The 21,589-nt window shown below is 44.8% G+C and overlaps 1 protein-coding gene across 1 annotated transcript in view; it reads right to left on the bottom strand.

Moving 5' to 3' along the window:
• dph6 (diphthamine biosynthesis 6) overlaps positions 1-21,589 on the bottom strand; it is a 228,992-nt gene that overhangs the window by 107,109 nt on the left and 100,294 nt on the right. The window contains exons 6-8 of the mRNA XM_067456290.1: positions 19,302-19,363; positions 18,883-18,977; positions 15,936-16,029 (exon numbers count right to left, since the gene is read on the bottom strand). Coding sequence (XP_067312391.1) covers positions 15,936-16,029; positions 18,883-18,977; positions 19,302-19,363 — 251 coding nt within the window. The remainder of the gene's footprint in view (positions 1-15,935; positions 16,030-18,882; positions 18,978-19,301; positions 19,364-21,589) is intronic.

Genomic DNA, 21,589 nt, shown 5'->3' with positions numbered 1-21,589 from the left:
CGTGCCTCGGCGATGTCATCAGGACACACTGCCGCTGGGAGAAATTTAAAACATGGAGTGGACCGCAGTGTGCTGCGGACCGAACAGAGACTTCCACCATCAGCTCTGTTTCTGTTCACCATCAGCTCTGTTTCTGTTCACCATCAGCTCTGCTTCTGTTCACCATCAGCTGTTTTCTGTTCACCATCAGCTCTGTTTTCTGTTCACCATCAGCTCTGTTTCTGTTCACCATCAGCTCTGTTTCTGTTCACCATCAGCTCTGTTTTCTGTTCACCATCAGCTCTGTTTCTGTTCACCATCAGCTCTGTTTTCTGTTCACCATCAGCTCCGTTTCTGTCCACCATCAGCTGTTTCTGTTCACCATCAGCTGTTTCTGTTCACCGTCAGCTCTGTTTTCTGTCCACCATCAGCTGTTTCTGTCCACCATCAGCTGTTTCTGTTCACCGTCAGCTCTGTTTTCTGTCCACCATCAGCTCTGTTTCTGTTCACCATCAGCTCTGTTTCTGTTCACCGTCAGCTCTGTTTCTGTTCACCGTCAGCTCTGTTTCTGTTCACCGTCAGCTCTGTTTCTGTTCACCATCAGCTCTGCTTCTGTTCACCATCGGCTCTGTTTCTGTTCACCATCAGCTCTGTTTTCTGTTCACCATCAGCTCTGCTTCTGTTCACCATCAGCTCTGTTTCTGTTCACCATCAGCTGTTTTCTGTTCACCATCAGCTCTGTTTCTGTTCACCATCAGCTCTGTTTCTGTTCACCATCAGCTGTTTTCTGTTCACCATCAGCTCTGTTTCTGTTCACCATCAGCTCTGTTTCTGTTCACCATCAGCTGTTTTCTGTTCACCATCAGCTCTGCTTCTGTTCACCATCAGCTCTGTTTCTGTTCACCATCAGCTCTGTTTCTGTTCACCATCAGCTCAGTTTCTGTTCACCATCAGCTCTGTTTCTGTTCACCATCAGCTCTGTTTCTGTTCACCATCAGCTCTGTTTTCTGTTCACCATCAGCTCTGTTTCTGTTCACCATCAGCTCTGTTTCTGTTCACCATCAGCTCTGTTTCTGTTCACCACCAGCTTCTGTTCACCCTCAGCTCTGTTTCTGTTCACCCTCAGCTCTGTTTCTGTTCACCATCAGCTGTTTTCTGTTCACCATCAGCTCTGTTTCTGTTCACCGTCAGCTCTGTTTCTGTTCACCGTCAGCTCTGTTTCTGTTCACCGTCAGCTCTGTTTCTGTTCACCATCAGCTCTGTTTCTGTTCACCATCAGCTCTGTTTTCTGTTCACCATCAGCTCTGTTTCTGTTCACCATCAGCTCTGTTTCTGTTCACCATCAGCTCTGTTTCTGTTCACCACCAGCGCTATTCACCCTCAGCTCTGTTTCTGTTCACCCTCAGCTCTGTTTCTGTTCACCATCAGCTGTTTTCTGTTCACCATCAGCTCTGCTTCTGTTCACCATCAGCTCTGTTTCTGTTCACCATCAGCTGTTTTCTGTTCACCATCAGCTCTGTTTCTGTTCACCATCAGCTGTTTTCTGTTCACCATCAGCTCTGTTTCTGTTCACCATCAGCTCTGTTTCTGTTCACCATCAGCTCTGTTTTCTGTTCACCATCAGCTCTGTTTCTGTTCACCATCAGCTCTGTTTCTGTTCACCATCAGCTCTGTTTCTGTTCACCGTCAGCTCTGTTTCTGTCCACCATCAGCTGTTTCTGTTCACCATCAGCTCTGTTTCTGTTCACCATCAGCACTGTTTTCTGTTCACCATCAGCTCTGCTTCTGTTCACCATCAGCTCTGTTTCTGTTCACCGTCAGCTCTGTTTCTGTTCACCGTCAGCTCTGTTTCTGTTCACCGTCAGCTCTGTTTCTGTCCACCGTCAGCTCTGTTTCTGTTCACCCTCAGCTCTGTTTCTGTTCACCGTCAGCTCTGTTTCTGTTCACCATCAGCTCTGTTTCTGTTCACCGTCAGCTCTGTTTCTGTTCACCGTCAGCTCTGTTTCTGTCCACCGTCAGCTCTGTTTCTGTTCACCATCAGCTCTGTTTTCTGTTCACCATCAGCTCTGCTTCTGTTCACCATCAACTCTGTTTCTGTTCACCATCAGCTGTTTTCTGTTCACCATCAGCTCTGTTTCTGTTCACCATCAGCTGTTTCTGTTCACCATCAGCTCTGTTTCTGTTCACCATCAGCTCTGTTTCTGTTCACCACCAGCTTCTGTTTCTGTTCACCACCAGCGCTGTTCACCGTCAGCTCTGTTTCTGTTCACCATCAGCTCTGTTTCCGTCCACCATCAGCTCTGTTTTCTGTTCACCATCAGCTCTGCTTCTGTTCACCATCAGCTCTGTTTCTGTTCACCATCAGCTCTGTTTTCTGTTCACCATCAGCTCTGTTTCTGTTCACCATCAGCTCTGTTTCTATTCACCATCAGCTCTGTTTCTGTTCACCATCAGCTCTGCTTCTGTTCACCATCAGCTCTGTTTCTGTTCACCATCAGCTCTGTTTTCTGTTCACCATCAGCTCTGTTTCTGTTCACCATCAGCTCTGTTTTCTGTTCACCATCAGCTCTGCTTCTGTTCACCATCAGCTCTGTTTCTGTTCACCATCAGCTCTGCTTCTGTTCACCATCAGCTCTGCTTCTGTTCACCATCAGCTCTGTTTCTGTTCACCATCAGCTCTGTTTCTGTTCACCATCAGCTCTGTTTCTGTTCACCATCAGCTCTGTTTCTGTTCACCATCAGCTCTGTTTTCTGTTCACCATCAGCTCTGTTTCTGTTCACCATCAGCTCTGTTTCTGTTCACCATCAGCTCTGTTTCTGTTCACCATCAGCTCTGTTTCTGTTCACCACCAGCTTCTGTTTCTGTTCACCATCAGCTCTGTTTCTGTTCACCATCAGCTCTGCTTCTGTTCACCATCAGCTCTGCTTCTGTTCACCCTCAGCTCTGCTTCTGTTCACCCTCAGCTCTGTTTCTGTTCACCATCAGCTCTGTTTCTGTTCACCATCAGCTCTGTTTCTGTTCACCATCAGCTGTTTCTGTTCACCATCAGCTCTGTTTCTGTTCACCATCAGCTCTGTTTCCGTCCACCATCAGCTCTGTTTTCTGTTCACCATCAGCTCTGCTTCTGTTCACCATCAGCTCTGTTTCTGTTCACCATCAGCTCTGTTTTCTGTTCACCATCAGCTCTGTTTCTGTTCACCATCAGCTCTGTTTTCTGTTCACCATCAGCTCTGCTTCTGTTCACCATCAGCTCTACTTCTGTTCACCGTCAGCTCTGTTTCTGTTCACCATCAGCTCTGCTTCTGTTCACCATCAGCTCTGTTTCTGTTCACCATCAGCTCTGTTTCTGTTCACCATCAGCTCTGTTTCTGTTCACCATCAGCTCTGTTTCTATTCACCATCAGCTCTGTTTCTGTTCACCATCAGCTCTGCTTCTGTTCACCATCAGCTCTGTTTCTGTTCACCATCAGCTCTGTTTTCTGTTCACCATCAGCTCTGTTTCTGTTCACCATCAGCTCTGTTTTCTGTTCACCATCAGCTCTGCTTCTGTTCACCATCAGCTCTACTTCTGTTCACCGTCAGCTCTGTTTCTGTTCACCATCAGCTCTGCTTCTGTTCACCATCAGCTCTACTTCTGTTCACCGTCAGCTCTGTTTCTGTTCACCATCAGCTCTGTTTCTGTTCACCATCAGCTCTGTTTCTGTTCACCATCGGCTCTGTTTCTGTTCACCATCAGCTCTGTTTCTGTTCACCAATTATGAGATAAAGTCAAAATGATAAGATATTAAGTCATAATTATGAGATAAATTCAAAATGATAAGATATTAAGTCATAATTATGAGATAAAGTCAAAATGATAAGATATTAAGTCATAACTATAAAAAGTCAAAATGATAAGATATTAAGTCATAACTATAAAAAGTCAAAATGATAAGATATTGAGTCAATTATATAAATCTAAATAATCAGAAAACGGGTCTGTGAACTACAGGAGCAGCTTCAGTCTGATGCCTTCAAGTGTGTCACTGGGGTCGCATTTAGAGGGTTTGGGCAAGAATGTGTGTGTGTGTGTGTGTGTGTGTGTGTGTGTGTGTGTGTGTGTGTGTGTGTGTGTGTGTGTGTGTGTGTGTGTGTGTGTGTGTGTGTGTGTGTTTTTTTCTCATGGTAACATGTAGTGCAAAAACACCCCCTCAAACGGCACACACACCACCTGATTACAGCACGCCGGCACATTTTTAATAAATATTTCAGATCTCTTTAATGTCCCGCTGTCATCTGCAGTTGACCGTATGATAATTAAATTAATTATACTCCAGTGTGTGTGTGTGTGTGTGTGCAGCGAGTGCAGAGGAAGCGCAGCATTAATTCAGGGCACAGCCGCCCCCCTCGCGTCCTCTTGCGGCCGGAGCGGTGTCAGCGCGGATCTGTCAGCGTGACGGAGACTCTTTTGGACTCCTGCATGTGGGAGCTTTTCCTGCAGGATTTTCCCTTCGCTGCGGGGCGAGGGCGCGGCGGGGCGAGCTGAAGGCCGCGTGGCTGCGGGAGTTTCCTTCTTGGGCGATGTGTTTTCATCCCCTCAAAGCCGCTGCTCCACTGAAACACACGCAAAAACAAACTCGCGACCGCATAGAGCCAGAAGCAGAGACTGCGGCCACAGCATGACCCAAAACACACTCCACAAGAGGAGCAAGAGCACGTTTACATGCAGAGAACTCACAAATATCAGCTTACTGAAATAACAATTTTCCCCGTTTACGTGCAAACCAGAAAACCGACAACGCAAGTCAACCGCGTTTACATGATTTTATTAATAAAAAAACGGGTTATTTCACTGCAAAAAATGCTTTTCTCACTTAGTATTTTTGTCTTGTTTCTGGTCCAAACATCTAAAAAAAATTAAAACAAGTATTTACTAGACAAGCAAAAGTAATTGTCTTGTTTTGGGGAAAAATAACTCAAAATGAAGTGGGTGAGTTTTTGCTTAAAATAAGAAAAATGATCTTAATTCAAAAATAAAACAACATAATTTTTCTCACCCCTTTGACAGATTATTTTGCTTATTTTAAGCAAAAGCTCTCTTCATTTTGAGTTATTTTTTCCCAAAAGAATGTAAGAATGTTTAGATATTTTGCGTAGAAACAAGACAAATATAGTAAGTAAGAAAAGCATTTTTTTTGCAGTGTTCCTTGTAGTGACGTCAGAAATAATAATGTCTGTATCTGACTCGGAGTATCCCAAATGTTCCGTCAGTTGTGATGTTAATAAAGCGTGAGCTGGAGATTTACGGCTCATATTATCCCTCATGATGCAGCGTTTAGACTGAACCTCTTCTACTTCTGCTGACTGAGATGAGAACACATCTTTACAATGCTCTGGGTCTTAAAGGAGTCTGTGTTTGTGATATATGGCCTTATTTCATGCAAAACTATCGCTGGATGCGTTTAAATCTGCTCTAAGTTTGCGTGTTCGTCACCGATCAGACATCCGACTTCAATAAGCCGACAGAAAGCAGGTTAATGCGTTTACATGCCGCGCGAAATCAGGGTAAGAGGCAAAAACGACCTGTTCCGACCGGGTTATGCTTACGCCGTTTATGACCTTACTCCGGTAAAACAAACGGGTTACCGCGTTTACATGACCATGATCACTGTCGGCTTATTAGGCATAACCGGCTTAAGAACGGGCATGCTAACGTGCTCATTATCATAATCATCAAATGCATCATTATAACGCGTGCAGATCTGTGATTAAACCGCACAGGTGCTGAGCATGAGAGCAGAAGTACGGGACACATGGGTATAAACACAGCCAATGTCCTCAAGGACATCGAAACCACAGTGAGAGGAAGCGCTCAACACAAAGTCACGCAGATCCCCATGAATAACCTTCCCGCCCAGCGTACCTGAGCATGCAGTGGATAATGTGAGCGGACATGTTTGTTAAGGCAGGACTGCTTTCAGGCAGGGGTGAATATTGCAGACGTCAAAGTCGCCTACATAAGAGGACAAAGAGAGAGGAAAGCTGGCAGAGGGACAAGAGCTGAGGAAGGCAATGCGGTGGAGACTTGTTGAGACTAACACTGTATTTATGTAGAGCACTGCGACCCAAACAAAGGTCTGCACAATTGAACCGCCATTTCCTTAAAGGGTTACTTCAGCGATTAGCATATGGCTTCGTATCAATAAAAACCCAGGAGTATATTCGAATGATCCTGTCCTTAACTCTACCCTTAAACTGACCCACACCACCACACCTGTCCCTAACTCTACCCTTAAACTGACCCACACCACCACACCTGTCCCTAACTCTACCCTTAAACTGACCCACACCACCACACCTGACCCTAACTCTACCCTTAAACTGACCCACACCTCCACACCTGACCCTAACTCTACCCTTAAACTGACCCACACCACCACACCTGTCCCTAACTCTACCCTTAAACTGACCCACACCACCACACCTGTCCCTAACTCTACCCTTAAACTGACCCACACCACAACACCTGTCCCTAACTCTACCCTTAAACTGACCCACACCACCACACCTGTCCCTAACTCTACCCTTAAACTGACCCACACCACCACACCTGTCCCTAACTCTACCCTTAAACTGACCCACACCACCACACCTGACCCTAACTCTACCCTTAAACTGACCCACACCACCACACCTGTCCCTAACTCTACCCTTAAACTGACCCACACCACCACACCTGTCCCTAACTCTACCCTTAAACTGACCCACACCACCACACCTGACCCTAACTCTACCCTTAAACTGACCCACACCTCCACACCTGACCCTAACTCTACCCTTAAACTGACCCACACCACCACACCTGACCCTAACCCTACCCTTAAACTGACCCACACCACCACACCTGACCCTAACTCTACCCTTAAACTGACCCACACCACCACACCTGACCCTAACTCTACCCTTAAACTGACCCACACCACCACACCTGACCCTAACTCTACCCTTAAACTGACCCACACCATCACACCTGTCCCTAACTCTACCCTTAAACTGACCCACACCACCACACCTGACCCTAACTCTACCCTTAAACTGACCCACACCACCACACCTGACCCTAACTCTACCCTTAAACTGACCCACACCATCACACCTGTCCCTAACTCTACCCTTAAACTGACCCACACCACCACACCTGTCCCTAACTCTACCCTTAAACTGACCCACACCACCACACCTGACCCTAACCTTCTCCTTAAACTGACCCACACCACACCTGTCCCTAACTCCACCCTTAAACTGACCCACACCTGTCCCTAACTCTACCCTTAAACTGACCCACACCACCACACCTGACCCTAACTCTACCCTTAAACTGACCCACACCACCACACCTGACCCTAACCCTACCCTTAAACTGACCCACACCACCACACCTGACCCTAACTCTACCCTTAAACTGACCCACACAACCACACCTGACCCTAACTCTACCCTTAAACTGACCCAAACCACCACACCTGTCCCTAACACTACCCTTAAACTGACCCACACCACCACACCTGACCCTAACTCTACCCTTAAACTGACCCACACCACCACACCTGACCCTAACCCTATCCTTAAACTGACCCACACCACCACACCTGACCCTAACTCTACCCTTAAACTGACCCACACCACCACACCTGACCCTAACTCTACCCTTAAACTGACCCAAACCACCACACCTGTCCCTAACTCTACCCTTAAACTGGCCCACACCACCACACCTGACCCCAACTCTACCCTTAAACTGGCCCACACCACCACACCTGTCCCTAACTCTACCCTTAAACTGGCCCACACCACAACACCTGACCCTAACTCTACCCTTAAACTGACCCACACCACCACACCTGTCTCTAACTCTACCCTTAAACTGACCCACACCACCACACCTGTCCCTAACTCTACCCTTAAACTGACCCACACCACCACACCTGTCCCTAACTCTACCCTTAAACTGACCCACACCACCACACCTGACCCTAACTCTAACCTTAAACTGACCCACACCACCACACCTGACCCTAACTCTACCCTTAAACTGACCCACACCACTACACCTGACCCTAACTCTACCCTTAAACTGACCCACACCACCACACCTGTGCTTAACTCTACCCTTAAACTGGCCCACACCACCACACCTGTCCCTAACTCTACCCTTAAACTGGCCCACACCACCACACCTGACCCTAACACTACCCTTAAACTGACCCACACCACCACACCTGACCCTAACTCTACCCTTAAACTGACCCACACCACCACACCTGACCCTAACTCTACCCTTAAACTGACCCACACCACCACACCTGACCCTAACTCTACCCTTAAACTGACCCACACCACCACACCTGGCCCTAACTCTACCCTTAAACTGACCCAAACCACTACACCTGACCCTAACTCTACCCTTAAACTGACCCACACCACCACACCTGACCCTAACTCTACCCTTAAACTGACCCACACCACCACACCTGTGCCTAACTCTACCCTTAAACTGGCCCACACCACCACACCTGACCCTAACTCTACCCTTAAACTGACCCACACCACCACACCTGTGCCTAACTCTACCCTTAAACTGGCCCACACCACCACACCTGACCCTAACTCTACCCTTAAACTGACCCACACCACCACACCTGTCCCTAACTCTACCCTTAAACTGACCCACACCACCACACCTGTCCCTAACTCTACCCTTAAACTGACCCACACCATCACACCTGTCCCTAACTCTACCCTTAAACTGACCCACACCACCACACCTGTCCCTAACTCTACCCTTAAACTGACCCACACCACCACACCTGTCCCTAACTCTACCCTTAAACTGGCCCACACCACCACACCTGACCCTAACCTTCTCCTTAAACTGACCCACACCATCACACCTGTCCCTAACTCTACCCTTAAACTGACCCACACCATCACACCTGACCCTAACTCTACCCTTAAACTGACCCACACCATCACACCTGTCCCTAACTCTACCCTTAAACTGACCCACACCATCACACCTGTCCCTAACTCTACCCTTAAACTGACCCACACCACCACACCTGACCCTAACTCTACCCTTAAACTGACCCACACCACCACACCTGTCCCTAACTTTACCCTTAAACTGACCCACACCACCACACCTGTCCCTAACTCTACCCTTAAACTGACCCACACCACCACACCTGACCCTAACTCTACCCTTAAACTGACCCACACCACCACACCTGACCCTAACCCTACCATTAAACTGACCCACACCACCACACCTGTCCCTAACTCTACCCTTAAACTGACCCACACCACCACACCTGACCCTAACTCTACCCTTAAACTGACCCACACCACCACACCTGTCCCTAACTCTACCCTTAAACTGACCCACACCACCACACCTGTCCCTAACTCTACCCTTAAACTGACCCACACCACCACACCTGACCCTAACTCTACCCTTAAACTGACCCACACCACCACACCTGTCCCTAACTCTACCCTTAAACTGACCCACACCACCACACCTGACCCTAACTCTACCCTTAAACTGACCCACACCACCACACCTGTCCCTAACTCTACCCTTAAACTGACCCACACCACCACACCTGTCCCTAACTCTACCCTTAAACTGACCCACACCACCACACCTGTCCCTAACTCTACCCTTAAACTGACCCACACCACCACACCTGACCCTAACTTTACCCTTAAACTGACCCACACCACCACACCTGACCTTAACTCTACCCTTAAACTGACCCACACCACCACACCTGACCCTAACTCTACCCTTAAACTGACCCACACCACCACACCTGACCCTAACTCTACCCTTAAACTGACCCACACCACCACACCTGACCCTAACTCTACCCTTAAACTGACCCACACCACCACACCTGTCCCTAACTCCCTAACACTCACCAAACAGATTATTAGGAACACTTGTTACATTTCTCATGAATGCAATTATCTAATCCACCAATCACATGGCAGTTGCTTCAATGCATTTAGGGGTGTGGTCCTGGTCAAGACAATCTCCTGAACTCCAAACTGAATGTCAGAATGGGAAAGAACGGTGATTTAAGCCGTTTTGAGCGTGGCATGGTTGTTGGAGCCAGACGGGCCGGTCTGAGTATTTCACAATCTGCTCAGTTACTGGGATTTTCACACACAACCATTTCAAGGGTTTACAAAGAATGGTGTGAAAAGGGAAGAGCATCCAGTATGCAGCAGTCTTGTGGGAGAAAATGCCTTGTTGATGCTCGAAGTCAGAGGAGAATGGGCCGACTGATTCAAGCTGATAGAAGAGCAACTTTGACTGAAATAACCACTCGTTACAACCGAGGTATGCAGCAAAGCATTTGTGAAGCCACAACACACACAACCTTGAGGCGGATGGGCTACAACAGCAGAAGACCCCACCGGGTACCACTCATCTCCACTACAAAGAGGAAAAAGAGGCGACAGTTTGCACAAGCTCACCAAAATTGGACAGTTGAAGACTGGAAAAATGTTGCCTGGTCTGATGAGTCTCGATTTCTGTTGAGACATTCAGATGGTGGAGTCAGAATTTGGCGTAAACAGAATGAGAACATGGATCCATCATGCCTTGTTCCCACTGTGCAGGCTGGTGGTGGTGGTGTAATGGTGTGGGGAAGTTTTCTTGGCACACTTTAGGCCCCTTAGTGCCAATTGGGCATCGTTTAAATGCCACGGCCGACCTGAGCATTGTTTCTGACCATGTCCATCCCTTTATGACCACCATGTGCCCATCCTCTGATGGCTACTTCCAGCTGGATAATGCACCATGTCACAAAGCTCAAATTTCAAATTGGTTTCTCAAATTGGTTTCAGTGAGTTGACTGTACTAAAATGGCCGCCACAGTCCCCAGATCTCAACCCAATAGAGCATCTTTGGGATGTGGTGGAACGGGAGCTTCGTGCCCTGGATGTGCATCCCACAAATCTCCATCAACTGCAAGATGCTCTCCTATCCATATGGGCCAACATTTCTAAAGAATGCTTTCAGCAGCTTGTTGATCAATGCCACGTAGAGTTAAGGCAGTTCTGAAGGCGAAAGGGAGTCAGACACAGTATTAGTGTGTGCTCCTAATAATCCTTTAGGTGCACTGCAAAAAATGCTTTTCTTACTTAGTATTTTTGTCTTGTTTCTAGTCAAAATATCTAAAAATTCTTCAAAAAAGAAGGATTTACTAGACAAGCAAAAGTTTAAGAAATTAAGAGTTTTTGCTTAAAATAAGATAAATAATCTGCCAATGAGGTAAGCAAAATAATCTTAATTCAGACAGAAAACAAGATTATTTTTCTTACCCCGTTGGCAGATTATTTCGCTTATTTTAATAAATAAAAAAAACTCTTAATTGTGAGTTATTTTTTCCCAAAACAAGACAATAATTTTTATTTGTCTAGTAAATGTTTCTTAATGTAAGAATATTTGGATATTTTGACTAGAAACAAGAAAAAATACTAAATAAGAAATGCATTTTTGCAGTGTAAGTGTACATTTTTGAAGTAAGTATATAGTATTTAAGGCCACCTAATATAAAGTGGGATCAGAGTATATACTAGCCTGGATGCCAGCCGAACTTAGCCCCGCCCACAACATTTGAGCTCGGGCGGTTCGGTCTGGACTTGATCCATAGAGGAGTAATTATCCCCGAACAGAAACTGATCAATGAGATCATCAGGGCGGGCTTTAGCCGATGACGGACAGATGATCAACAGAAACTGACCAATGAGATCATCAGGGCGGGCTTTAGCTGATGATGGACAGATGATCAACAGAATCTGACCAATGAGATCATCAGGGCGGGCTTTAGCCGATGATGGACAGATGATCAACAGAAATTGACCAATGAGATCATCAGGGCGGGCTTAAGCCGATGACGGACAGATGATCAACAGAAACTGACCAATGAGATCATCAGGGCGGGCTTAAGCCGATGACGGACAGATGATCAACAGAAACTGACCAATGAGATCATCAGGGCGGGCTTTAGCCGATGACGGACAGATGATCAACAGAAACTGACCAATGAGATCATCAGGGCGGGCTTAAGCCGATGACGGACAGATGATCAACAGAAACTGACCAATGAGATCATCAGGTCGGGCTTTAGCCGATGACGGACAGATGATCGACAGAAACTGACCAATGAGATCATCAGGGCGGGCTTTAGCCGATGACGGACAGATGATCGACAGAAACTGACCAATGAGATCATCAGGGCGGGCTTTAGACGATGATGGACAGATGATCAACAGAAACTGACCAATGAGATCATCAGGGCGGGCTTTAGCCGATGACGGACAGATGATCAACAGAAACTGACGAATGAGATCATCAGGGCGGGCTTTAGCCGATGTCGGACAGATAATCAACAGAAACTGACCAATGAGATCATCAGGGCGGGCTTTAGCCGATGTCGGACAGATGATCAACAGAAACTGACCAATGAGATCATCAGGGCGGGCTTTAGCCGATCCCGGACCGATGATCAACAGAAACTGGCCAATGAGATCATCAGGGCGGGCTTAAGCCGATGACGGACAGATGATCAACAGAAACTGACCAATGAGATCATCAGGGCGGGCTTTAGCTGATGACGGACAGATGATCAACCGAAACTGACCAATGAGATCATCAGGGCGGGCTTAGGCCGATGACGGACAGATGATCAACAGAAACTGACCAATGAGATCATCAGGGCGGGCTTTAGCTGATGACGGACAGATGATCAACAGAAACTGGCCAATGAGATCATCAGGGCGGGCTTAAGCCGATGACGGACAGATGATCAACAGAAACTGACCAATGAGATCATCAGGTCGGGCTTTAGCCGATGACGGACAGATGATTAACAGAAACTGACCAATGAGATCATCAGGGCGGGCTTTAGACGATGACGGACAGATGATCAACAGAAACTGACCAATGAGATCATCAGGGCGGGCTTTAGCCGATGATGGACAGATGATCAACAGAAACTGACCAATGAGATCATCAGGGCGGGCTTTAGCTGATGACGGACAGATGATCAACAGAAACTGACCAATGAGATCATCAGGGCGGGCTTTAGCTGATGACGGACAGATGATCAACAGAAACTGACCAATGAGATCATCAGGTCGGGCTTTAGCTGATGACGGACAGATGATCAACAGAAACTGACCAATGAGATCATCAGGGCGGGCTTTAGCTGATGACGGACGGATGATCAACAGAAACTGACCAATGAGATCATCAGGGCGGGCTTTAGCTGATGACGGACAGATGATCAACAGAAACTGACCAATGAGATCATCAGGGCGGGCTTTAGCTGATGACGGACAGATGATCAACAGAAACTGACCAATGAGATCATCAGGGCGGGCTTAAGCCGATGACGGACAGATGATCAACAGAAACTGACCAATGAGATCATCAGGGCGGGCTTTAGACGATGATGGACAGAAGATCAACAGAAACTGACCAATGAGATCATCAGGGCGGGCTTTAGCCGATGACGGACAGATGATCAACAGAAACTGACGAATGAGATCATCAGGGCGGGCTTTAGCCGATGTCGGACAGATAATCAACAGAAACTGACCAATGAGATCATCAGGGCGGGCTTTAGCCGATGTCGGACAGATGATCAACAGAAACTGACCAATGAGATCATCAGGGCGGGCTTTAGCCGATCCCGGACCGATGATCAACAGAAACTGACCATTGAGATCATCAGGGCGGGCTTAAGCCGATGACGGACAGATGATCAACAGAAACTGACCAATGAGATCATCAGGGCGGGCTTTAGCTGATGACGGACAGATGATCAACCGAAACTGACCAATGAGATCATCAGGGCGGGCTTAAGCCGATGACGGACAGATGATCAACAGAAACTGACCAATGAGATCATCAGGGCGGGCTTTAGCTGATGACGGACAGATGATCAACAGAAACTGGCCATCGAGATCATCAGGGCGGGCTTAAGCCGATGACGGACAGATGATCAACAGAAACTGACCAATGAGATCATCAGGTCGGGCTTTAGCCGATGACGGACAGATGATCAACAGAAACTGACCAATGAGATCATCAGGGCGGGCTTTAGCTGATGACGGACAGATGATCAACAGAAACTGACCAATGAGATCATCAGGGCGGGCTTTACCCGATGACGGACAGATGATCAACAGAAACTGACCAATGAGATCATCAGGGCGGGCTTTAGCTGTTGACGGACAGATGATCAACAGAAACTGACCAATGAGATCCGGCCAATAGAACAATAGAATCGCTCTGGGCTCCAATAAGCGGACACGATTTCACAGGCGGACACGATTTGTCATGACACCGGATGACTAAAGATGGGCAAAGAGGCGGGGCATGGGCGGAGCCGAGGTGCCTTGCTGCTGAAACCACGCCCACCTGGCTTAACCATAGGGGCAATCCTCCTGTCACTCAAGTGGCCACACCATTAGTTAGGCAATACTTTGAGGCTTAATATAATTTAAACGAATGAGTTATAAAAATAAAAATATATCACCCCTCTCACAGTTGTCACAAAGGGCAAAATTAAAGGGTTGGCTCATCCAAAAATGAAAATTCTGTCATCATTAACTCTCCATCAAGTTGTTTCAAACCTGCATGAATTTCTTTCCTCTGCTGAACACAAGGGAAGATATTTGGAAGAACGTTTGTATATAAGAAGATCTTAGGCCCCCCCGTTGACTACTATAGTATTTTTTTCCTACTATGGTAGTCAATGGAGCCCACAATCTGCTTATATACAAACATTCTTCCAAATATCTTCCCTTGTGTTCAGCAGAGGAAAGAAATTCATGCCGGTTTGAAACAACTTGATAGAGAGTAAATGATGACAGAATTTTCATTTTTGGGTGAACTAACCCTTTAACTGTATAGACCAAAAAACATGTTTTGTTCTGCTGTAAAGTTGGGCATTTTAACATCGAGTTCAGTGAGATTCTTCTCCTTCTGGAGCCGGTCTCTAGTGGCCAGTCGGAGATTGAAGTCACTTCCGTGTTGGCTTTAACACACTACTAACTAACTCAACCAGGTCCTGACCCTTTATTCTGCGCATTAATTATAATGAGGAATATTGTGACCCGTTTATTCCCGGCTACCAATGAGATCATCAGGGCGGGCTTTAGCCGATGACGGACAGATGATCAGCAGTAGCGTAATCATCACGTCATCAAAGGGGCTTGGATTATATTTGATCGAATCCTAAACGGAGAGCTTGTTTGTATCTGCATCACCTTCACTATTTCTCTCAGTAATGATGATCATGTTGGGTAAGCACTCTGTGTATCGTTTAATTATTTATTTTTTACAACGCCGGCAAAGATCGTTTATTCCAGCGCGCGTGCAGACAGGGTTGCCAAGTTTTTACAACAAAACCCGTCAACTACTAGCCCTAAACAATAGCTTCTCGGGGGGTTCTCCGGGGGAAAAATGGCTTTTGGGGGTAAAATGTGTGTTATTTTGGCAAGGTTGCTGCTAAAATTCGCACTCATGGGTCTATATATCACATAATAGTCGCTTCAACAAGCGGACATAGAAAACAACCCGCGGAAAATAACACGGACTTGGCAACAGTGCAGTTGAGCTCTGTTGACATTTGACAACTAATGTTATGCGTCGCTCCGCTGCTCTGATTGGTTGTCGGTCTGTCCAATCGAGGTCTTTCCTGGTTGGGTTGAACCACGCCCCATAATCACAGCCCAATGAGCATCAGACTCATATTCTGACTAGAGTTGAGGATGAGCACGTCAGGCTAAGTGTATACTGAAACTATGCAACAAAAAGTCGTTCTGACATCACAACCGTCACAAGTGGTCTCCGAGACAAATGAAGTGATGAGGTGTAGAACGGGACTCGTACTTCTCTTTTGTCCTCGGTGTGCATGTGTGTGAAGCGCAGGTATCCGACAGGAGCAAAGGCATCGGCAGAGTGGATGATGGTCTCTGAAGAGTCACTGAAACACAAACCACACACTTGTTACTCTTGTCTGGATTATTTCTGTTCTCTCTCTCTCTCTCTCTCACACACACACACACGTTTGTTTTGTGACATGTGTGGACAATCTATAGGCATAATGGTTTTTATACTGTACAAACTGTATTTTCTATCCACTTAGACTGCCCCTAAACCTACCCATCACACACACACACACACACACACACACACACACACACACACACACCCTAAACCTACCCATCACAGGAAACATTCTGCATTTTTTCTTTCTCATAAAAACTCCTCCTGTGTGATTTATAAGCCTTTTGTAAAGTGGGGCCATGGGTAATGTCCTCATATTTCACCCTCTCCTGTAATACCTGTGTCATACCCATGGCATTATACACATTTGTGTCCTCATATGTCACACACACACACACACACACACACCATTTCACCCTCTCCTGTAATACCCAGGGGTGGAAATGGGGGGGGACGCGGGGGGACGGAGTCCGGGGAGTGAACTTCGAGGGGGGACGTAGTTCGAGTTGGAGAAAATATGGTTAGGTTTACCTTTTTTTGTGTGTGTGGAAATTAATTAAAATATTTTAGCCACTCAATAGTCTACAATATAATAGCCACATAAAGGTAACGTAATGTATAATGATAAAAACTTCGAATATTCTGTGATAATGGCAGCGCAATGTCGACTTTTGTGATTAGCCAGTCCCGGCAGACTGCAGCCGATGGAAATAATTCTCCATTTAGTTCTGTGCGCATTTTATTCGGATTATTCCTCACAGAACTTCAGTTCAAAACAGACCGCCTGACGTAAATGATCTGAAATGATTTTGCCCTGATTTTGTAATCTGAATAGAAAAAATTACTTTAAATGGATAAAGCTCTGTTAAGGCAGCGTTTCCCAACCAGCGTGCCGTCTGAAGAGAGCAGGGGTGCCGTGTAAAAGGTGCGCACTTGCACCGCGGTTCATCTCACATCTGATGACACACCTATAATATGGGTCGTAACTTGAAAATAATGCTTTATGTATGTTTCTGTAGATGGATACACGTGCTGGCTCCTCAGTGATACACTACAACAGCGATAAAAGAAAAACGTGGGCAAAACGGTCTCTCTTTGTAAACTGTTCATGTATGCGATTGCGAGTGCTGTCGTATGTTTAATATGATGAGTCATTTTCTCCGTCATCACTCGGGTATATTCGACAGAAGACGCGAATGAGAGCGCGCGTACTGTGAGAAGATCCGTCTCTGTACACTCCTCCAGAAAGCGCACTTTTGTCTCACGGCGCGCAAATAAAGAGTTCTCTTTTAAGTCTTAAGCTTGAACGGACAAACTCGCACAAAAAGTATTTCAACATGTCCATCTTGCTGAGTATCCAAGCAGAATATGGCTCAAGATAACTTTACACAGTCGAGAAAGACGAGCATATCCCTGCAGTAGGTCTTAAAGGGGCAGTAGCCTTTACTGCTGTCTGTTTAATCTCAAACAAAAGATACGGACATCAGTCACTGCTCTAAATTAAATAGCTTTTGTAAGTTTAATAAGGATCAATCTTTAATTTAAACAGTTAAATATGCAGTTATTTTACATTTGATTACTTTATTCAATTTCTCTACCTAAAACTAATGTTAGACCTACCTAAAAAACCTGAAAATTATGGTTTATTTTATCAGTATCTTTGCTTGAGGGTATTTATTTGTGCTGCTGCTTGTATTCAAGTTATTGGTTCTTTATTTGTTATTTTATTTATTTTTATTTGACAGTAGGCCTAGTCCTTTTCCCCTGGACATAGCAAATGCTGAAATGGGGGGTGGCAACAGTTTACCTGGTAATTATTATTTTATTTATTTAATCAAGTAACAATTAATATCTCTAGCATGATGGAAAATTGTAACTTTAGGGTTCACACAGGTGTCAGAACCATTGTGTGTGTGTGTGTGTGGGGGGGGGGGGTTAAAAACCCACTTTTTTTTGGACCCATGCACTCACTCTTACTGTCTCTAATTCAGCACTTCTGTTTAGAAGCACTTATCATTAAACACACGTTAAACGCTTTATTTCCCCTTTTTTAATAATTTTCTCAATTTTTATTGAAAATAAATGCCTTTCCGATCTGATATGTGATGGGAAAAGGCAGGCTAGTAGAGCGAGTGTGGCAAAAGGCGGATTCGAACCTCTGATCGATTTGCGTCAAAACTTGAAGCCATGCATCTTACCCTACACTATAGCCATGATAAATAACTCAGTGATTTCTGTAATTTGGTCTGCACTATTATATAAAAACGGCACTATTTCTATCTGGACACGGAGCATAATAAACATGCAATTGTTCATTATCATTAGGCTACCTGTGAAACTGTTGATTTCTACAGCAGTTAAATTAATATTGTCTTTTTATTAGACAATTGGTATTGACTGGTTTGAGGTCTTTTATTATATAGGCAAGAGATATGGCCTCAAACGCACCATAATGCAGGATATCACATCTACGAAATAATACATTTTCTGGGGGAGAACCCGCACACCCCCCACAAAAAAAATACCCCACCTATAATATTTTCCACCAGCAGCTATTGGGACCCACCAACTTTTTAATTAGCCTCCGACACCCATGAGTTCGCACAACAATGTGCTAAAAACTGAAAAGATTTTGAGATGACAACATTGTCAAAACGATCCCTGTTCACAGATCCGTCACTTAACCTGAGGACAACTTAATTACCTCCAAAACTACGGTCCGCCCAGTGAATTCACCCATTTCCACCACTGGTAATACCTGTGTCATACCCATGTCATTATACACATTTGTGTCCTGATTTTCACAAAAACACACACGTTTGCAACTTACACAACAATCTTCTTCTTGAAGAGCGGACAGTCAACGGTGAAGGACTCATACTCGCCTCCTTCCCCACAGATATGAACTCCATACTTCTCTGAAAGCTGCCGCAAACCATTATTACAATCACACTACATGTTCATATTACAGTACATTATAGTTATTATTAATTTTATGATATATATATATATATATATATTTTTTTTTATATATATATATATATATATATATATATATATATATATATATATATATATATATATATATATATACAAGAAAATAATTTTTAATGTAAGAATTTTTAGATGTTTGGACTAGAAACAAGACGAAAATACTGAGTAAGAAGAGCATTTTTTGCAGTGATCCTGAAACACTTGGTCTGAAAGCTGAAGCAGAAACAGCTGAAGGAGGCTGATTTTCGCTCTGACCTCGTGCAGATATGGTTCCATCTCCGCCAGGGACTTTCCTAAATGTCTCTCTGGATCCAGACCTGCCAGACACACAGAAAACAAGAGCGATCGAGACTGTAAGATGAGACGCGAGAGCGGCGTTTAACACACTAACAACACGTCTGACTGTGCACACAGATCTGCTTTAACCTCCTCCGAGAGCTGCAGGTCAATATGCATCAGTCTGAAAATATTTCAGCATGTCAATAACAAATACATCATGAATGTGAGAAACTAGAGATGTCAATCAAGCACTGCCACCTGGTTGTGATCTGCCCGTCTCTGTAAACAAGCCTTTATATCAGTCTACCATAAACAAACACACAAGCTATTCATATATCATGAGCGCCGCCCTCCTGGCACAACACGGCCGCTGCGGGAATCAAATCATGCTCATATCAACAACACCCAGACATAATAAACAAATATAATCAAACACAGAGCATCTACAAGACATTTGACGAAGCCTCAACTTTCCATGAGTAGGCTTAAACTTGTTTTTCAACCAAAGGTCAGTGTAAAGAGACTGATGACTGAGACAGAAAATGATCTTCAATCTTAACCATATTTATTTAAAATGATGTCTATAGTTACCAAAGTTTAGTATGTAGTACCAACATTTGGAAAATTACTAAACATGGTTTAAAAACCCTGATTTGTGTGATTTGGCTCTATGATTTCTGCGATGGTATTGTGGAATATAGTCATAAAAATGCAATTTACTGTATAACTGAATTAAACAGAATCTGTTAAATTTTGGATGAATAAACCGCGAGAAGACTATATGAATATGAATCATACATGAATGGTTTAATTCCCCCCCGCCCCACACACACACACACCCCACACACACACACGTGACGCTCGCGGTGTTTTCAGCGTCTGCCGTCTCACTATAAGAGGACATGAACGCATGAACTTCATCTCCAGAGCCACTCTAAAACTCACTTTATCAGTATTTTATCGTTTAATTTGAGAAAAAAAATGGCGTCGTATCATAAACACACAGAAACTCAAAGATCTTCACGGCAACCTGTCAAAATAAAAGTTTGGTTTAACTTGAAGGAATTATGACAAAAATATTTTACTATTGTACAGTAGAATTTAGCTACGCCTTAAAGGTAGGGTAGGACGGACTGATCTAAAACACTTTTGTCCAAATATGTTTAAACTTTCTTTATATGGCAATACATAATTCAAATGTAAGTTCTCTGAAAAAGAGAGTATCAAAATCGAGTGACTCTAGACTTTTTAATCTGCAATACACACCGCTCATTATTTTAGTTTGGGACGAAACAAGTGATTGGCTGGGGCGACTTTCACTCTCTCTCGCTACCATGGCGACCACCGCTTTCGCTACAGGACCCGCCCACATGAGCGCGCGCCCCTAGGAAGAGCAAAAGCATTCAAAATGCACGGTGCCAGGTTTTGCAGTCAGCGGAGGCAAACAATGTAAAACAGGAAGACAGTAGGCCTACATGTAAAGGCAATGCACAGAAAGTCTTCGGATAAACAAAGAAATCAAACATGAGTAAATATCTGCGTGGCTTTTCAACGATGGACCTGAAAAACGCCTCATTGCTGCTGTATTTCTGCTGGACAGGTCATCTTTCATTCTGATTATACATTTCTTCGGTTTATGTTTTCATGAAGCATGTATCAAGAGCACATGAAGCGGCCTAATATAGCTAACATCACATTACTGAGCATAAAGTTACAATATTATACTCTTAGCCATTAGTAGAGATGATAAATACTCAATATGCTTAGCTCAAGTTGATCGCTGTCGTGTTGAATTGCGCAAATTTAACTTTAGATAACAGAATGCCTGTGTAAAGCTAGTACACCGCATCCAGGAACTGTTTTGTAGAACTGAGTTAGCTTTAGCTGCTAATCAACAATGCTTTCATCACAGAAACTCTTACATGCAAAACACAGTGTATGTTATGAATCTTACACTAAATTCATCTTCATCACAGTATAACTGAGGTTATTGGGGAAACATGATGCTACCCGTGTTTAGCTTTTCCTTATAAATATAACTAGCTCGTTACCGAATCAAACACAAATATATTTCAAACTTTACCAGTATCGGTATTCTAGCTGGATAGTGAGGACTGAAGACATCTTATCTGTTTATATTCATACTGATAAAGTGAGATGTTTTATCACATGTGATTCTGACATGATGTCACTGCATGCACTCCGCTCATCTCGGGTCAATAATGCGTCTTCCAGCTGATTGGTCGGTGAGGCGCGTTCATGTG

Source organism: Pseudorasbora parva, chromosome 10 (assembly GCF_024679245.1).
Source record: "Pseudorasbora parva isolate DD20220531a chromosome 10, ASM2467924v1, whole genome shotgun sequence".
Classification (NCBI taxonomy): domain Eukaryota; kingdom Metazoa; phylum Chordata; class Actinopteri; order Cypriniformes; family Gobionidae; genus Pseudorasbora; species Pseudorasbora parva.
This window is presented reverse-complemented; position numbering and strand designations above follow the sequence as displayed.